Source organism: Malus domestica, chromosome 05 (assembly GCF_042453785.1).
Source record: "Malus domestica chromosome 05, GDT2T_hap1".
In the NCBI taxonomy this organism is placed as follows: domain Eukaryota; kingdom Viridiplantae; phylum Streptophyta; class Magnoliopsida; order Rosales; family Rosaceae; genus Malus; species Malus domestica.
This window is the reverse complement of record NC_091665.1, coordinates 20,821,173-20,841,786: the sequence shown is the minus strand read 5'-3', so window position 1 is coordinate 20,841,786 and position 20,614 is coordinate 20,821,173. Positions and strand designations below refer to the sequence as shown.

Here is a 20,614-nt window from a genome sequence, read left to right as displayed (position 1 = left end):
AGTTGAATTGATTTTGCAAAAAAATGGTAAAGGACAAGTTGAACTGATTCTGCAAAAATGGTCGATGACGGGTTGAACTTATTCTGCAAAATGGTTGAAGACGAATTGAACTGATTTTGCAAAAATGGTCGATGACGATTTGAACAGATTTTGGAAAAATGGTCGAGGACGGGTTGAACTGATTATGAAAAAAATGGTTGAGGACGGACGAGTTGAACTGATTATGAAAAAATGGTTGAAGACGGGTTGAACTGATTTTGTAAAACTGCAAAAATTGTCAAAGACGGGTTGAAATTCTGCAAAAATTATCGAGGACAAGTTAAACTAATTATGCAAAAATGGTCGATGACGGATTGAATTGATTCTAGTAGTAAATAATACAAACTGATTCAACATATAGTTTCAAAATTGATTCTGTAGAAATAATCGTGGATGTGTTGAACTTATGGCGCACATTAATTTTGTTGGAGTTGTGAGGGTTGAGTTATATTAATACCTTAAGGCCTTAAGGGTATGGATGATATTTTAAAACATTGTTTTTATGTTTTTGGGCTTGGTTTTAGTTGTTTTTATGTTTTTGTCTCTCATTGACATATTTAAAAACTAGTAGAGTTCCTCAAAATATAGTGAAAGTTTTTGTCTCTATATATAAAGCTCCCTTCTATTAATATGTAGTTTAAATTATCTCTTAAACACGGCTAGAATTTACTAAATCCAAAACCCAAGTACCTTTTTTTGTCACATATTTTTTAATTAGACTTCAGTCCTGAAACTTCATCGGCATTAGAGTTGCACTTTTTGTGCATAAAACCATTTTTTGGTAGTATTTTGTTAGTCCAAAGTTTATATTAATTTCCCCATATCAGCCTAAATTCAAACAACCATATTCAAAACCTCTCTAAAATCAAATGGGTACGTACGTGTGAGAGACATGATTTTAATGTCATTCATGGACGAGAAGAAATTACTTGTGTTACACACATAAAGAGTTAAACAATGTTATTTACACAATATTACTATTTTTTAAATCAGAATATCGCTACTCGTATATGCAATATATTTTTCATTTGTTCTTTAGTGACCAAAATATATTCTCTACACTAGAGTAACTTAAAAAAAATAAATAAATAAATAAAGGGAACAACTGATGGCGAATCACGATTATCCACTCTTGCCAAGCAGGAAAGAGGCTAGTTGGAAATTTCACCCTACTTTTGGCCCTCCATGATCAAGCTAATTCATAGTTTATAAAGTATTGAACCCAATACCTCCCTTTTCTCTTTCTTTTTTTTATAAAGCTTTTGTTCGCACTTTTCCATTAGACAACTTGTTGTGGTTACACAAGTAACTTTTTGACCTTGTTTTGTTTTAAAACAAGAAGAGTAGTGGTTGGTTTTTGCCAAAGTAAATGTAAAATGTCCATCCAAATTTTGTTTCACTTTTGCAATTTCTGAATTTTGATTGGTTGGATTTTAATGTATGGAGCAAGAAAGGAGCAGAGTCAAAAAGAAGGTATACCAACCTGTGCTCCTTTCCTTAAGTTGGGTTTATGTTGGTGATCTATATTCTTAATCCCATTTCCAAGTTAATTACCAAAAACCAAACCCATCTTTAACAAGAAACTCAAGACATTCTTCAGCTACCAGGAAATATACTTAAGTCTTTGTTAAGTGCCACAAGAATTCACTTTTTCAGCATTTTGGGTAGGAACTTAAAGCACTTAATCTAGTCATAAAGTTTTGGATTTGGTAATTACATATATTTTGGTTTTGGTTTTCGGTACAAACTCAAGGCACTTACTAAATTTAGTTGCCATATCTATCTCATTGAACCTTCAATACCCACTTTCGGTTTTCTATTTGGTTAACAAATACCCATTTTCTATAGTGAATGATCATGTGGGATATGACCGAGCCCAACTAACGGCATTAAGCTCGAGGCCTCTATTTATTTGGGTCTTTTTTTTTTTTTTGGTCATAAAGTAACTCATTGATAAAAGGAAGGAGGGAAAGCTCCAAAGCAGATGCAAAGAACAAAATAGCACGAGGACGTGGCCAGGAAAACGGACAGGGCAAAGGAAAAGAAGAAACAGTCCACCCCATGATCAGGGAAGGTTAAACGGGAAATTCAGTCTGTTGACAAATAACCACAGTTTCAAGAGAGAAACTTCAATAAGGTTGTCTTGACCAAGTTAATAGCTCTTAGACCGGAAAAAATCAACGTGGGATTGGGTGGGACAAAAATGTAAAAAGCCTGATGTTTTTGTCAGAGTTGTCTTGTAAATGACATGGTATGCAACCTTACTCTTGTTTTGCTCTAGTTTTAAGCAATTTCTGAATACACATAGATGTGGAATAAGTCATTGTTCTAAAAATCCCCGCCTAGCGCCGTCTAGGCGCTAAGCGGCTGGTCACTGTCCCAATTAATGTCTAGGCGTTTGAAAATTAAGAAATGACACCTAGACTTGTTGAGGCGCCCGCCTAGACCGCCTATGTACCCTCCTAGCTCACCTAGACCAGCCTAGAGTTTGCAACTGTTCCATTTCTTGTGTTGGCCAACAAGATTGACATCCCTTATACTTCAGCTGGCAAGGGGAAGGCCACAGTTATAATGGAAAATAATTTTCTTATTCGAGTTTGATCAAATTGATGGATTAAAGGAAAAGGATTTTCGATTTGGTTAGTCGGGCGGGGCCATGGGTAGAGGTGATGCAAGATGATAAAGCATCTTGGCATGATGTGTAAATTATTTAATTGTTTAAGGTCACTTTGGGTGTTGGATTTATTAAAGGCCTCAGCTCCTCTCGAAAAATAGGTTTGCGTATAAGCACAAACGCAGCAAAAGCCACAATTTTTCAAAACCAACATTTGCTGCTTTCGCTTTTTGGCTTTTTTCTTTTTTCACCCGAATTGTGAAAAGAAGCTGATTCTAGGAGGTTTACCAAACACCAAGGATACCCGCCTATAATCACAGCAGTACCAAACTGGTACTACTAGTTGTTAGGGGTGGGTTCAAAAAACCGAAAACCGAAAAAAACCAAAAATCGAACCGAACCGAAACCGAAAAAACCAAACCAAACCGAACCGAATTAATTAAATTAATTTTTTTATTTAATTATTTGTTTTGGATATTATTTTCTAAACCCAATTTGTAAGTTAAAATGTGCTAACCTAATGTGTTGCCAAACTTTAAGCTCAAAATATTAAAAAAAGGCCTATAAAAACTCTAAACCCTAACCTATTATTTCTCCGCCATATAAGGTTCCGGAACCAAACCTCTTCCCGAAGTACCTACATCCATCTCCATAGGTAGAAAACTTTGGGTGATTGGAAATGAACTGGTCAAGTGAAGTAGTTCGTTGATTCTGGGAGGATTTGGTTACTGTTTTTGGGATTCCTGTTACTCCCAAGATAAGAAGACTCATACCCGTAAACCTATACTCACTCAAAAGATAAGTACAACATCAAAAGGAAATCTGGGAATTAGCGTTGGTTAGAAAGTCCCAAGGCTGGAAAAGATCATGCTAAAGATCTACTTTGAAAAAGACTTTATCGGGAGTCAATCTTCCTCCTGAAGATCCAGCATGGCCACTAGCACGTTTGAAGTTATTAGTGTCATAAGGGACCAAAAGTGATTGTCCCTCAAATGACTTTCCTTTGAGTGTTACCACTTTAGCACCAGGTTGTCGTTCAAGACATTACTAGGATCTTGACAAAGTAAACTTTGTAGGAATTCCAAGAGAGGGTAAACTAATAGGTGCTACCAAAGAAACAAAACCATTTATGGTTTCCTAACTCGAAGGGTTGGTAAAAATGGTGGAAGAAAAGTGATAGGATTTATCAGAAAATCCTTGGTGAAACTCAACTCTTGATGCATTAGCCTGACTGCGGGGCTAGCAACTCGTTCCCTAAAATGGAAATTCCTTGGTAGGATGATTTTTCGTTTAAAGTCTAGGGGCGATTTCCAAAACGATTTTCAAAAATGACGATAAGTCGTCTAAAGTACCCAAAACTTAGGGAAAGTTAACACATTTTTCGTGCTCAACGAGGTGCCAAGATTCGAAAATTAGGTTTAAGAACCAAGAATGCTTACATCACACGTGTGATGAACGCGATACTGTCCAAATGTATGCTTTGATACCAAACTGACACACCCCGACCCGGAATGTCCACTTAGACTCCGAATCGAGTTGTGCTGGTTGACACCTAAAAGGTGATGAAGCCATAAAGTGTAGTATAGTGTAGTGTAGTGGACAAAGGATGTGAATAAATTTAAACCTAACAGTGCCTAATCAAAACAGTGTGCGGGTGAGTGGGATTGAACCGATTTCACACATGATGTCAAAGTATAAGACAGTATAGTAAATAGGATGAGGGTTATACCACTGAAGATAACCATCTCCTGAGATTTGCCATAATCCTCGTTTACACGTATACACAGCTACTAAATCCGGAGGGGTCAAAATCAAAGTTGAGTGGGTCAGAAAATAACGTTTTATAAAAACCTTTTCAAAACATTATAACCCCTCACCGTAAAACCAAGTATAGTTTCCAAAAATACACGTACTTTGTAATATAAGAAAATACTTATCGTAGCCTACAAAGTCTCAAGAAAATTCAATAAAGTACAGTTATCAAGGTAAGCACAATGTGACCGCAATCACATAATCTCTAAACAGTAAACACATTATAACGAATGTTCATTAACCTATGCTGACACACAAGTTCGTACAGATAATTTTTGAAACGAACAGGACTGGGTGTAATCAATGCGCTCTAGTACTACGATCACGTGAAGGCTGGCGTCTAAGCGCGACCACATACAAGTCGGAATTGCCTAAGGCAATCTGTACAACAACACTGTCACCTAACTTGGATCCAAGGCGAGCGAACTGTGCGGATGTAAACATACACGTGAAAGACTGGCCTTGGCCTTGGGACGAGTACTAACACTGGGGAGCAGTAATGATGAGAAAATAACATAAATATAATCATGCCATAACAATTCAATAATTCTAGTCAACAAAGTAACTTACATGCGCATCCCGTGGGATTATTTTAGCATTTCACAACAACACAACAGTTCTTGTAACATTAAATAATCATAGATGTAAAACATAATCATGGCATCTCACGTATACCTATGAATCTATAAGGTTCAAAATAATTTCCTAAATTCTGTCATTTCGCTACTTCATGTAATTTTAGTCTAAGCATGGCATACGTAGTAAATTCTTTTCAAAGTATAATTGGAAACTAGCAGGTACGCATATACTTATAAAAAGAAATGACCCACTCACAGTTACGTAGTCGAAATGAAGCCTCTGAGCCTTGCTTGACCCCGTACGTCCGCGGGATACGTTTCCCCTATATATGAAATTACTAATTAACTTAGTTTAATAACACATAAATGAAAACTCAAACATAGGGTTTGAATATACGAAATCGATCTACTCGACGTCATAGACCTACACAAATTGACAGAAGGTTAATCGGAGGCCAGACGCGTCGCCACATGCCGGCTAAGGCACGACCATATGCACCACCACGCGCAAGCAAGGCCTTGATGTCCGTCAGGAATACTCTGTTAGTTTTACGAAATATTCTGTTAAATAACTAATAGAGTTTAACGACATTACTTGACACCGTTAGAATATTTCGTCGTCTTCTCCGGTGGTCCTCGCCGGTCACCGCCATCTGAACTTGCCAGGATCTAGAAATTTTCGCCTGTTTCTGGGTAAAATTTCAAAGCTTCATATCTTCTTCATTTCTCAACCATTTTTCACAAAATTTATATGGAAATGAAGCTTATGAAGAGAAGAATGCGATTGTGCCTTTTGTTGGTCCAAAAAATGGATGAAGGTGGCCTAAAAATGGCTTGAAAGGTACCATCGAGGTTGTTTTTCCTTCAAACCTTCACTAAAGACCTCGGGGAATTGAGTGGAGGTTTTTAGACTTCCAAAAAACTTGTAACTCGCTCGTAACTCATCAAGGAAAAACTGAGCCAAGTCCGACCTTCCGAGTTCGACGTCCAAACTCGGTCAAACCATGATCCATGGGTATGGTTGTGTCCGTGGTGGTGATACGAGTTCGAAGGTATGGTTTTAAGGTCACATTGATGAGGTTTGAGGGTGGTTCATCCTTGTTGCAGAGAGAAAAAAATTCGGGGAAAGAGAAAGAAGAGAGTGAGAGTTGCTTTTTGATTGGTGAGGTAAGAGATGGAAGAGATGTGAGTGGTGGAGAGGGATTGGAGGGATTTGATTGGTGAAGGGAACGAGATCCACCAATTAAGGAAGGGATGGATTTTGCAGAATTTTAAATGTACAAAATCTATCCTCTTGACAGTGTTCCAATCACTGGTAATTTGTACGTGCGTGTACAAAAATACCTGTTGTTAAAGTACTTTAACGTAGCATAACTTTTTCATTACAGATCCGATTTGAGGCTAACACACGCTCACGTGTTCTTAGCGATGAGTACTAATTTAGTACGAAACCAGGAAGAAAAAACTAAAAGCAGAAAACTACGTCCACGTCAAATTCCACTTTTGTCTAAAAAGGGTAAAATCGTCAACTCACACCAACGGAAAAGAAATTACAGTGAAAAGTAGGGGCATGTCGTCACAAGAGAAGTATCACTAAACTTTAAAATTAGGTTGCAACATATGTAGATGTTTGTTTGTGCATATTTGAGAAAAAGAATTTTAAATTGTTACTAGTAAAGGTCACACACTCCATTTGTGAGAAATATAATTTTTATATTTCTCAAATATTATTTTTTTATGGTAGGCAAGCATTAGAAAAAAGAAAAAAAAAGTGTTGGCAGCTAAGGAGAGAGAAAGAGAAAGGGAGAGAGAATGACTTTAGATGGTAATGATATGGCGACATGGTTGTGAGGTTTAAAAAAAAAAGTTGTTTGTGCGAACTTACTTTAATGCCTACATTTTTTTTCTTGTCTAATTTTTTTTTTCAGTTATGTATTGAAGGTTATAATTGTATTTTTATTAGTTTTTTTATTTACAAAGGAAATCCTATTAATATATAGTTTAGATTATAAAATACAAATATTGTAGATAAACTAAACAAAAAGAAATTCAAGAAAACAGTTTTGTTTTTTTTTTTGGGTCAAACAAAAAAAGGTTAGTTCAAGTAGCACGTTAGTCAATAGTCTTTAGGGAAGAGGATCCTCTCCGGATCAATTTTGAAGGGATCCTAGGGATCCCTACATCTTAGTCATTCATCGTATATCGTGCGATTAGTTTTCATCAGGTACTATTTGTGTTTAATTTTAAATAAAAAAGTCAAATAATTTCTGACCGCACGATGCACGATAAATGGCTAAGATGTGAGGATCCCTAGGATCCCCACAATTTGGATCCGGATAAGATCCATATCCTTTTTAAACTACAAAGGCTACAAAATGAGTGTTTTTTTTTTTTTTTTTTTTTTGCTAACCACCCAAAGTGATGGTGGGCATATTAATTTCGTTTAGAATAGTTTCAATTTTAAGATTTGTATAATATATAGATTAAGTGAAATTCATCCAATGGTAATCAGTGGGATGGTGAAAAATATTTTTTTACAAAAGAGCGTGTTGAGATAAAAAAAATAATCCACCAAAAAAATTAAATTGGGCTCCGTTTCAAGAAAACCTCATTGATGACTAAAGCCCAAAAATCAAGCAGTTAAAGTTCAAATATGGATTAAAGCCCTTTTTCTGATAAAAAAAAAAAAAACAAAAAAACAAAAGTGGATAAAAAAAGAGTAATGCTAGAGAAACTAAATTTGTAGACTAAATTTTGTAAACTAAATGATATGGAAGTTGATGAGTGGATTATTACTTAAACGTTGATAAGCGTGCTCATTTCCTATTGGTCACACATCATTTAGTTTACAAATTTGGTCTCCCTAGCATTACTCATAAAAATAAATAAATAAAAGAAATAAATAAAAGAGTTGTTGCTCGACGCTAGAAAGAAAACTGAAATGGGAGTTTTCTCTTCTTATCTCTAAAAACTGCAACAGATAGTGGAGGTCGTTCCAATTCCACTACCCACACCCACGTTCTGACCCAAAACCTGTCATAAAAAGTCTATATAAGAGCAACTTCACCCCCAAAAAATGCGCTGGCACCCAGCCCATTTAATCCACCAATGAACAGTGACCGACCCCAATGAACAGTTAATTGGCCAAATGCATCTCCACCCTTACAAAATGCGTTGGTGCCCAGGCCATTTAAAATATTATTAATTTTTTATAAAATAATTAAAAAAAATAGTTTTAATTTCGGATAAGATTTTTAACCAATCTTGTCACGCCACGAGTCATTATTCGAAAGTACTATTTTGTTGATAGATTTCCAATAAGATTTTCTGATAGGAGCATATTTATGCGACTTAGTTAGCTTGTTTCGTGGTATTTATGTTGTTAGTTCCTAGTTATTTTAGTATTTTAAGCTATTTTCGTGTGTTTTAGGTCCAAAGGGCTAAAGTGGCAAGAAAGTGCATTTTGGAGCAGTTTTGGACTTGGAATGAATAGCACATGCATGGAGCAAGGTGGTTGGACGAAATTGAAGACGAAAAGAAGCTAGGATTATGCTTAAGTTATGAAGAAATTAATTCAAGAAAATGAAGTAAAGGATGCAAGCAAGAAAGAAGGAATGCTAGCCAAAGTTACCTTATTTTGTCCTAAACTTTCCTAATCCTACACCACTTAATTTCCAGCTGCAAGGAGGATCTCTAATTATTTTAGGACACTAAATAAAAGATTTTAGAAGCCCTAATCCCAGCCACAAAAGGGGTGTTGCATCACCTTTCCCTTTCCCTTTCCCTTGTCGTGCAAGGCATCCATGTCCCCTTCCTTGTTGCATCACCTTTCCCTTTCCCTTTCCCTTGCCGTGCAAGGCATCCATGTCCCCTTCCTTGTCCCCTTAACCTTTTCCTTGGATTCTGATTTGATTTAGAGTTAAACATCCTTCTACAATAATAAACAAACTTTATTTTTCTTTCCCTTTGTTTTCTGCCGCACCTTAGCTTTAATTCCCTAGGGTTTTGACATACTTTGCTATATATTTAAGTGTGTGCCACAGCCTTCAGATATCCATTCACTACCATTCATACTTTGAGCCATCTTCCAACACAATTCATCAAACAACCTTCCATCCCTACCTTGTGCCGCAGCAAAGAAGAAGAATGAGGAGCCTTGGACGTATTGGCTATTCAAGTTGGATTGCTGGACGTTTTTAGGTGTAATCTATCTTAGTTTTCAATGTTTAAGTTTTATTCTCTTTGTTTTAGCTGTGAACATGAGGAGTAAACTCGTTTTAGCTAGAGGAGACTTTGAAACCATGATTATATATGCAATATGAGTTGGTTATTTCCAGTTGTAATTTTGTGAATTATGAATGCAATTGAGTTAACTGTTTGATTCAGAACTTATTCTTGTATGTTGATTAAGGAGGCTTACTTAGTTTGCATGCATGAATTTGATGCTAGGATATAATGGAGTTTTACATAATCGTTACAAACTTATATTCACAAGTAGTGAAGGTGGCTGGTCACGATCGTGTTAAGTTAAATTCCTGGCATGAGTATCATGATGTCATAGTTACAAATGCCTTGTCAATGCTTATGATTTTCATAGAGCTTAATGATCTTTGCTTGTGTCTCTATTATGTAGTTCATGTAGGGAACTTGGAAAGAATAATTTGGTTGCCGATGCGTTGTCCTTCCAATTCAATGACTAAAGGAAAATTTGAGGGTTAATTAGTGATGACACGATTAATCTGCGGCATTGTCATTCCGGGTTTATTGAAAGAGTAACTGGAAATCAATTCGTATGCATATGTGTCATGTGTGGAGAAGGACCCTCTAGCTAGCCCATCATCCATTAATTCACCCAATTTCGTCCAAACTTTGTTTAAGTTTACAATCTGTTTGTTTTTATTTTAATTTCGTCCAAAACCCAATTCCCCTTGACTTGGTCATGTTTTTTAGTTAGAATCTGTCCAATTTTGTGTCTTTTAGTATTTTGAGTCAAGTTAAAGTTAGAATTTGTTCAAAGTAATCCCTAGTGTCTAGTTTGAGTCAGTTTCATTGTTTTGTGCAGTTTTGAGTCATTCTAGTTTGTTTTGAGTCTTTAGAAGTCTATTTAAGTGTTTTCAGCCTAGTTTTATGTTTTTAAGTTAGTTTTAAGTAGATTAGCAATCCCTCCTAATCCCCGGCCTAGAACGATCCCTACTTACATCTTTACTACAATTGTCAATAAGAGGGTTTAATTTGAGTGATGTTTTATATCACATCATTTTCAACCAATCCTAATGCACCATGTGTCACTATTTGTTTACAATAATTTAGCTAAGATTTCGATCAGATATTCAACCAATCTTATCACGTCACGTGTTATTACTAATTCTATTCCACATTTCTCGCAACTCCATCTCATTACTCGTAAGAGGGTCATGAGTAATTTGAACCCAACATTGATACAATGTAAAATCTTTGATGAGCTTCCACGAAGCCATTTTTTCCACAAAAAAAAGTATATGATAGCTTTGGTTGAAAGCGTTGAAAATATTGAAATGTGGTATAAGGTGGAAGATGATGGTTAGGTATTTATAGAAAAATAATAATAATTTTTTTTATTTTTTTCTGTATTTTTAAACAATTTTTAATAATTTTTAATTAGTTTTTATTAATTTAATTAATTGGAACCGTTGGATTTGAAAAATAATCAAATACAACAACCTAGACATGGACACGTGGCCAACGATCTTATTTTTTATCGTTTTGTGTTTTTTTTTCCGTTTTTTTATCTAAAATTGTGGACCGTTGATCTCAAGATCGGACAGCCCAGAACGTGCCACGCCACTAGCCGTTGGATTTGAATTTCAAATTTTTAACCAATCCTGTCACGCCACATGTCATTATCCGAAAGTACTATTTTTGTGGATAGATTTCCGATCAGATTTGAACCAATCCTGTCACGGAATTTTAACCAATCTTGTCACACCACGTGTCGTTATGCAAAAGTACTATTTTTGTGGATAGATTTCTGATCAGATTTTGAACCAACCCTGTTGCAGATTTTTAACCAATCTTGTCACACCACATGCCATTATCCGAAAGTACTATTTTTGTGGATAGATTTCTGATAAGATTTTGAACCCATTACGTTGCACCACGTGTCACTATCTATCTATAATCTTTTAGAATAGATTTCGATAAGATTTTTAACAAATCACGTAGTGCCACGTGGCATTATCCACAACCTCATCCTTTCTTTTTTTGTCCATATAAACCCTACATCCATCCTAATTCATACACCAAACTCAAACTAGCTCATAATCCTTCTTCACTGTTTTTAAATCTTGAGTTCTTACAATGTCTTTTTCAAGAAGATTGTATGAAATCGATGAGCAACAAAAAAAAATTGTTGGAAAAACAGGAAGAATCATTCAATCTCGAGGATGGTGAAGATGAGGCATTCGTAATGGAAGAGGAAGATGATGATGAACATAGAAGGCAGAGAGTTTCACATTCCCGTCTTGTCATGCAAGCTGTGGGTCAGATCTTCAAACCTAGACGTGCTGCAAACTTGGATAGAAAGAGGGAGAGACAAGGTAATGATCTCTTGGAAGATTATTTTATCCCCAACAGTGTATTCCCTGATCATATTTTTAGACGTCGTTTTAGAATGTAACAAAGTTTGTTCAACAAAATCATGACTGATATTTGCAACCATGATCCATACTTTGTGCAAAAAAAGGATGTTTTTCATGTTCTAGGTCTTCTTCCTGAGAAAAAAATTACTGTTTCTTTGCGGATGCTTGCATATGGAGCATCTGCAGATCAAGTGGATAAGATTACGATGATGGGAAAATCAACTGTTCTAGAGTCCCTGATGAGGTTTTGCTCCGCAATCGAAGCCCTCAACAACAATGAGTACCTCCGGAAACCCATGACAATCGACCTACGAAGGCTTTTGAAGAAGGGTGAGATGTGAGGCTTTCCTAGCATGATTGGAAGCATCGACTGTATGCACTGGACCTGGAAAAACTGTCCAAGTGCGTGGCAAGGAGCTTATGTCAACAAAAAAAGGAGCCAAAAGTATCATTTTATAAGCGGTGGCATCATTTGATACATGAATTTGACATGTTTTTTTTGGTGTTCCAGAGCTTAAAATGACCTCAAGTCCTTGCCCAATCTCTAGTGTTCGATGACGTGCTACAAGGACAAGCACCAAAAGTCATATATTGGGTCAATGGACATAAATACGATGAAGGATACTACCTAGCATACGACAATTACCCAAGGTGGACATTGTTTGTCAAAACAGTGCCACATCCACCAAGTGAAAAGGAAAAACACTTAGCAAGATGTCCAGAGGGGTGTAGGAAGGATGTGAAGCATTGTTTTGGTATCCTACAAGCTCGTTGGGCGATTGTCAGGGCTGCTGCTAGATTGTTTGATGTAGAAGTTCTTCGATCCATCATGATGATGTGTATCATTCTCCAGAACATCATTGTGGAAGATGAGTGTGATTATGATGCCATCGATCAATACGAGCCGGACACGATGAACAATTTCAGAACACGTATATATTGTGCTCATGATCGCATCGAAGATCCCGTGCAACATGAGCCATTGAAAACGGATGGATGTTACAATCAATTGATCATTGAACGGTACACTTCAATGCAACGACCATACATGCACTTAAGCCATCAAAGTGACTTGATTGAGCATTTGTGGGGATTGAAACAAGGTGAAGAAACTTAAAAGGAGCTTGTGGTCGAAGAATAAAGTTTTTAGTTTATTTGGTGTGTTTAAGTAATTTTATTTGGTGTGTTTAAATAAAGTACTAAAAATAAATAAGAAATTACATAAAGTACTAGAAATAAATAAGAAATTACATAAAGTACTAGAAATAAATAAGAAATTACATAAAGTACTATAAATAAATAAGAAATTACATTAAGTACTAGAAATAAATAAGAAATTACATTAAGTATTAGAAATAAATATGAAATTACATAAAGTACTAGAAATAAATAAGAAATTATATAAAGTACTAAAAATAAATAAAAAATTACATAAAGTACAAAAATAAATTAGAAATTATATAAAGTCAAGGTAGCTAGGATATGTGGTGCTAGGATCTTCGGTGCTAGAACCTCCTCCACTTGTTCCCTGGTTTCTTGCACGCCTCCTTTGCACCACGTCATCTTTTTCCGATGTCCAAAAATATTTAGAACTCAGAGACATTCCTACTAGAGGCTTGTTCATAGTGTCACGATCTGCTTGAGCCATCATTTTTTCTCTAAGGATCTCCATTTCTCGATTAAGTAGTTCTCTTTGTCTCTCATTAGCTGTATAACGTCTCTCAGTAGCTGCTAAGATTGCTTGCATAGTCGCAGCTTTTGCCTCATCTCTAGCCGTGTCCCACGCCATGGTTAGTTCACCTTGGCGACCAAGTTCATCCATATATTTTATGTAGTCATTCTTGGTAGAACTCTTTTTTTTCTTTGCCGCCCTTTTACCTTAAGGTCTAAGGGACTGACCAGCCAGCTCCGACATTACTTCAGGCGTCTTTTCCCGCTCTTCAAATGTATCGTCTTAATTTTGGTCGGGGTCTGCTTCTGACGAACTGTTTAGAGGGATGTCGTGCATGACAACTTTCTGGATTGGTTGGCACAAGTTTGTATCTAGGACAATCTTTGACAACATTCCAACATTCCCATCTGTTAAATGATTTGTTTTTGTTGTTCGCATTGTACCATGCTTGTGCTTGAAGTGTCTATAAAATGTGGGATAAGACAATATTATAAAATGCAAGTGTAATACAAATAAATATATAAAAATATTGATGTGGGTGGAATACAAATAAATAAATAAATAAAAATATTGTCACCTGATCTGCTAAACTTATGCCACTACTCAGATTAGTGAAAGCATGAGAGATGGCGTTTTTCCAACAAGTAAGTGAGTTGTTGAGTTTTTTTCCAATGACCTTGAAGATCTTGACTACCTCTTGTGTCTTTTCCAAGCCTCTAAACATTGTAGTAATACTACTCCAAAGTGCTCGCAACTGCATCTCATTACTCGTAATCGGGTCATAAGTAATTTGAACCCAACAATCACACAACGTAACATCTTCGATGACCATCCAAGTAGCCATTTTTTCCACACAAAAGTATATGAAAGCTTTGGTTCAAAGTGTTGAAAATATTGAAATGTGGTGTAAGGTGGAAGGTGTAAGGTGAAATGTGGTGTAAGGTGTAAGGTTGATAATATTGACAGAAATGCCCCTAGAGGTAAAGATTTTGACCTTCGTTGACCATTGTTTAGAGAGATGTATGACTTGTTATTTTGGTGTATTTGCGTAGTACGTGATGATACGAATGCGTAGGCACAAACGGAACTGAATTTGGAGTAACGATGAACATTTTACAAACTATGGAGCGTGATGGGCGTTTTGGTAAATTCACGTTATGGGAGATATTTTTCTGTATTTTCATTAGTGATTTTGAGTTGTGTGCCAAGTGGGGCCCACACCCTATCTCTCCATCTCTTCCGTGTCTCCCACTTTCTTGGCCTCTCTTTCATTAGTCACATTTTTTCTCTCTCTCTGCAAACGCAGAGATCACACGACACACTCTTGCCGAAACAGCAATCACCATCATCAAGACTAATCATGGACCATCGTCGACTGCCATGATTTTCTCTTTCATCCCTTACCTCCCCCTCTCATCCTTTTTTTCCCTCAAGCTCTCCTTATCTCTCTCACTCTAACTCTCCATCCATCCGTGAAACTCGCTGGACCACCACCACCATTCTCTACTACAAACTTCACCGCCACCATCGTCCCCTTCTTCCTTGTCTTGAACCCAGACTAAAACCTTAGAACCCCGACAGTGAAGGTCACTGTACTGTGTTTCTCTAACGAACCAACGGCGGATTTTTGACAATTCCCGCTAAGGTAAGCTTTGAAATCGGCAACAATCATCTTAGATCACTGTTTTGTACATGATTCTTGGTTTATTTGAGAGAAATGTCGAAGTTTTGGTGCAAATCAGTTCGGGAGAAACTCTCCCCAGTTTTCTAGTGAAAACTCGACGCCTTCGAGCCATTTTCCAGTGAGATCTGACCACGACTGAGGAAACCAATAGTACTATTCAAATCCTTGTTCTTGGATCTTCGTGTTGATATAATGGAAGGCTAGGTTTAGTTAAGAATTCGTGTGGTCGGAGTTAGGTAGAATCCCGATGGTTGTAGCAACAACCAGCCGAAGAAGAAAAGAGAAGAATAAGAGAGAAAAAAAAAAGGCCCAAGCTTGGATCCGTACCAGCCATCCCGACCCAAACCTTTGGGCCATTAACCCATGACCCATTAAACCCGGTTGGCCAAATTACCAAATGGGTTAAGAATATTCTGTGGAATATTCTCTAGAATATTTTTTGTGTTGACTTTTTCGGAAACCCTCCTAGGATAATTTTGACGTCCTGAGTCTGTTTTTGACACCTATTTAGTGAAATTCGAAAGTTTTAACATAATTGATTGTTGACTTTTTACGAAAATTGCTCAGGACCCTCCTTAGCGTATTTCGACGTGCTGATTCCGAATCCGCCGTCCATTTCTTCAAATTCAAACATTTTAATTAAGTTTTACTAATGGGTCTCAATATTATGTCTAGGTGCGATTACTATTGGAGACTCCGGCTTCCTAGCTCGAACGGATGTGACATCGCAAGTAACTGTGAGTGGGTATTTTCTTTTATATAGTGTGTGTGTGTGTATATATATATATAATTGTTAGTTTCCATTTATACATTTCATAAAGAGTTTCTACAATACACCTAGATTAGCGTGACATTCATAAGATTTAGCACATTGATAGAAATTATGAAGTTATGCTATGTCCTACGGGATGCACAGGTATGCGCATTATTATTGATGCCATAACTATATTTACAGCTATGAATGATGTTATGTTGACTAGAGTTATCAAATCACTGTGGCATGATTATATTTATGTTATCTGCTTATCGTTTGCTGCACTGGTGTTAGTACACACCCAAGCTAGGGCCAATCTTTCACGTGTATGTGCACATCGCACCGTACATTCACTTTGGATACATTGTAGGTGTCAGTCCTGTCCTAGATTGTTATAGGCAATTAGGACTCGTATACGCTACGCATAACGCTAGTCTTCACATGATTGTAGTACTAGAGCGTAAATCATTATTACACCTAGTCTTGTTCATGTTAGAATATCTCTGCATGAACTCGTGTGTCAACATGTGTCGATGAGCACTTGATATGATATGTTTGCTTATACGAGATTATGTGATTATGGACGACATGTGTTATTTACAAAATATTGTGCCGTGTTGAATTCTGGAATTTTGTAGGCTACGGTAAGTATTTTCTTACTATACGTAATATGTATATTTTGGAAACTGTACTTGTTTTACGGCGATGGGTTATTATGTTTTCGAAAATATTTTTACAAAGCTTTATTTTTAGGCCCACTCACCCTTGTTTTTCGCCCCTCCAAGTTTTAGTAACTAAACTTTCGTATTGACAAGGATTCTTGGCAAATCTTGGCACTGGAGATTACCTTTGATGGTATAATTCTCATCATTCCTTACTGTACTTTACTTATGCTCTGACATTGCATGTGAAATGGGTTCATTCCCGCTCACTAGTGCACTCTTATACTTAGGCACTTTTAAGTTTAAATTAATTCACATCTTCCATATCACTACACTTTATGGCTTCGTCACCTTCGGGTGATGGCCAACACAACTCGATTCAGAGTCCAGGTGGACATTCCGGGTCGGGGGTGTGTCAGAACATGATGGTTAGGTATTTATAGAAAAAATAATAATAAATTTTTGTTTTAATTTTTCTATATTTTTAATCATTTTTATTAAGTTAATTAATCTGGACTGTTGGATTTGAAAAATTGAAATCCAGCAGCCCTAAATTGGACACGTGGCAAACGGTAAGAATTCTGACATATTTTTTTAATATTTTTTTTATGTTTTTTGGCCGAAAATTCTGGACCATTGATCTAGGAATTGGATAGCCCAAATGTTGCCACATCATTAGCCGTTGGGTTTGAAATTCAAAATTTTTTTACCGTTGGAAATCCAACAATTCATAAAATTAGCCATTGGAAATCCAACGGCCAAAGGCGCGCCACGTGGCCTATGTCCCGCACCCCTTTAGTGCGGGGCCCGCTGTTTGTTGGTTGTCGAGAACCCGCGCGTGTTTTCCATGCACCTGACGGAAAAAAATATCAAGCCTTCGCTAACGTCAGATAGGTTGGTTCCTCACTCAGTCAATTTTTGGCTGGCTTACAAACTAGCTTGGACTTTAGGCTGGGTGCCAGCCTATTTTTTAAGGTTTTGGGCTAGCCTCTTAGAGAGGGTTGGAGCTGTTCTAAGACTTGTCTTGGTGAAGAAAAAAAAGTGGACCGAAAAACAAGAAACTGCAGAAAAGTACAATGTAAGTGGAAAATGATGAGCTACACAGAGAGGAAATAAGAAAAAAGGGCTTAAATAAAAAGAAGGAATATGAATCAGACGTAAAGAAATACAAGGCAAGAATAACTAAAAGAAGGTAAAAAAGGATTGAGATCCTCTCCAGATCAGTCACGTAGGGATTTTGCAGATCCATTGATCGCAACTGCACGATATAAATTCAACGGTCAAAATTTATTTATTTTTTAATTTGTTTCACGCAAAACGAGGTCATCTTCTCTCTCTTTTTCTGCTACTTCTTCCCCTTCTCTCTTCCCATGTCTGCAAAAAAAATTAATTTTTAATTTTTTTATGTTTTTTGGCCAAAAATCTTAGGCCGTTGATCTAGGAATCAAACGGCCCAAATGTTGCCACATTATTAGCCGTTGGGTTTAAAATTCAAAAACATTTTACCGTTGAAAATCCAACAGTTCATAAAATTAGCCATTGGAAATCCAACGGCCGAAGCACGCCACGTGACCCATGTCCTGAGCCCCTTTAGTGTGCCTGCAACGCGGGGCTCGTCGTCTGTTGGCTGTCAGGAACCCGCGTCCACATGCGCGTGTTTTCCATGTGCCTGACGGAAAAAAAATATCAAGCATTTACTAACGTCAAATAGGCCGATTCCGCACTTAGTCCATTTTTGGCCGGCTTACAAACTGGCTTGGACTTTGAGCTAGCCTATTTTTAAGGGGGGGGGGGGGGGGTTGTTTTGGGTGCTAACCTATTTTTTTAGGTTTTGGGCCAGCCACTTAGAGAGGGCTAGAGTTGCTTTAAGACTTGTCTTGGTGAAGAAAAAAGTGAACCGAAAAACAAGAGACTGCAGAAAAGTATAGTGCAAGTGGAGAATGACTAGGTACACAAAAAGGAAATAAGAAAAAAGGGCTTAAACAAAAAGAAGGAAAAGGAATCAGAGGCAAAGAAATACAAGGCAAGAATAACTAAGAAAAGGTCAAAAAGGACTGAGATCCTTTCCGGATTAGTCCCGTAGGGATCTTGCAGATCCATTGATCGCAACCACACAATATAAATCCAACGGTCAAATTTTTTTTTTTATTTGTTTCATGCAAAACGAGGTCGTCTCCTCTTTTTTTTTTTCTGCTGCTTCTTCCCCTTCCCTCTTCCCATGTCTGCAAGAATTCTCTTTTCCCACGTCTGCAAATTCTTGCTCCAAATACTCAAATTTCTGCAGCCCAATGATCAAAAGGGGGGAGACAGAGAACCTTGGAGAGTGGAGACAGAAAACCTTGGTTACCAGAAAAATTGAAGGAAACTCATAATCTTAAACCACTCATAAAATTTCAAAACTTCGGAAATTTCATTGATTAATTGGCAACGAAACGAAGCATAACAGGGAAATGAAATGAAGATTATACCTTTAGAGGCGAAAAGGAACTGACATGGCGTGAAGGGAGGGACTTTCAGGGAGACAAAACGGAGTCTCCGGAGAAGGAATAAAGCGGACGACGTGATTGCAGGAGAAGAAATTTTTGGCCGTTGGATTTATACCAACGACTTTGATCAATGGATCTGCAAGATCCCCACGGGACTGATTCGGAGAGGATCTCAGTCCGGCAAAAACTATCATTTTATTTTCCTTTGTTCCTTTATCTTTGGTCTTGTCCCATATTTGCGGAAAAGGTATAAAGAGAGGGGTACTTTGCGACACCCTCAACCCTCTCTACCTCTCACTTTTCCCAAAGAACCAAAAAGCTTTATAGCACTTACTGGCAGCCACCGAGAAGACAGAGGAGAAGATGAATTAATCCCATAGCGGTCTTATCCCTATGTCAAGAAATCAAGTATGCATGCTCACCAACGGCAATGGAGTCCCAGACCATCCGAAGTCTTTGGGTACTCAGAGAGGTTTCAAAGACTCGCACAGCAGTTCTCTTTCTCTCGCTCTCTCTTCCTCACTCGGTACCCCCAGCCTGGCAAATGCAGCAGCAACCTCTTGATGCTCCGTTCTTTCCCTCTCTCTTCATGGCCAACGACAGCAAGGATGAACTCAAAGGGAATTCCCCTAAGACACCAACACTCTCAGATGCAGAAATAACCCCAAATCGGCACCATGCACCACCACCTGCACTGTTCCAATAACCGTTCTCCGCTCTTGCCGTGATGCCGCCGTTGCCCAGCGATGGTTTCGAGGTTCGTCAACAACGTAAGGACGTTTTAAACAAGGCAACATCAGTGACAGATGCACACGCAGCAAACACCGAGGACATTTGCCCGGATAGTCACTGACTTCTTCCCTTTCGGTCGCAATGTCATCGTTGCCCAGCCACCTGCTCCATGCCTAGCCTCCCGCGTCGATCCGGAAGCCGTTTGCCAATCAGATAACCTAGCATGCAACTTGCTTCTCAGCCAACAACAACAAAACGGCAACATTACAGCAACCATTCCGTTCCCGAAACCGTTCTTCGATCTGCGAGTTCGCACCCACAATAGCCTTTCCTTCTTTGCCTAACGTTACAGCAACCGCCGACATCAGACGGAAGCCCAAACGGAAGTAGAAGTCGCGCCACGTCTCCAACCGTCGTTTCCGGTGGTCTTCCAGATGGAGCTCGTGCACTATGCGACTTGAAGGAGATGGATTTAATGATGCAGTGTCGCATAATGGTGGTCTTCCAAAAAGAGTCTGTGCACTATGCGACTTGAAGGAGATGGATTTAGTGATGCAGTGTCGCACAAAGCCAGAAGAAACAAAAGAAAGTCGCGTCAATGGAGGAAGGGATCAACAGCTGCAGCTGCCACGTTGTCGGCACCTTCAACTTCTCTGCAATCATTCACCAAGATCCTAGTACCAGCAGCGACATCAACAAAGAAAAGCACTACCGTCGCTGCGCCTTTACCGTCATCAACACCCTGCAACCTAACAGAGATTCTTTCCAAGACATGGCGATGTCTCTAGCACTACCCTACCGCTGCACCAACTCCTCTGAACCGCTACAACATGTCCAAGCTGCTCGGGTGCGCCAGAAAAATAGGCACCGAAGCTGATGACGGCAGCGGCACCATTGTGATCAAGCCCTTGGAGTTGCAGAGTCTCGAAGGCAGCCACGGAATCCCATTTGTCAAGAGCCCAAA

The 20,614-nt window shown here is 38.1% G+C and overlaps 1 protein-coding gene across 1 annotated transcript; it reads left to right on the top strand.

Annotated features, from left to right (window-relative positions):
• Positions 1 to 11,488: 11,488 nt before the first annotated feature.
• Positions 11,489 to 12,001, top strand: LOC139196126 (uncharacterized). Its single transcript, XM_070821786.1, has 2 exons — positions 11,489 to 11,618; positions 11,784 to 12,001. The coding sequence occupies exons 1-2, from the start codon at positions 11,489 to 11,491 to the stop codon at positions 11,999 to 12,001; spliced, it is 348 nt and encodes a 115-aa protein (XP_070677887.1).
• Positions 12,002 to 20,614: the final 8,613 nt, after the last annotated feature.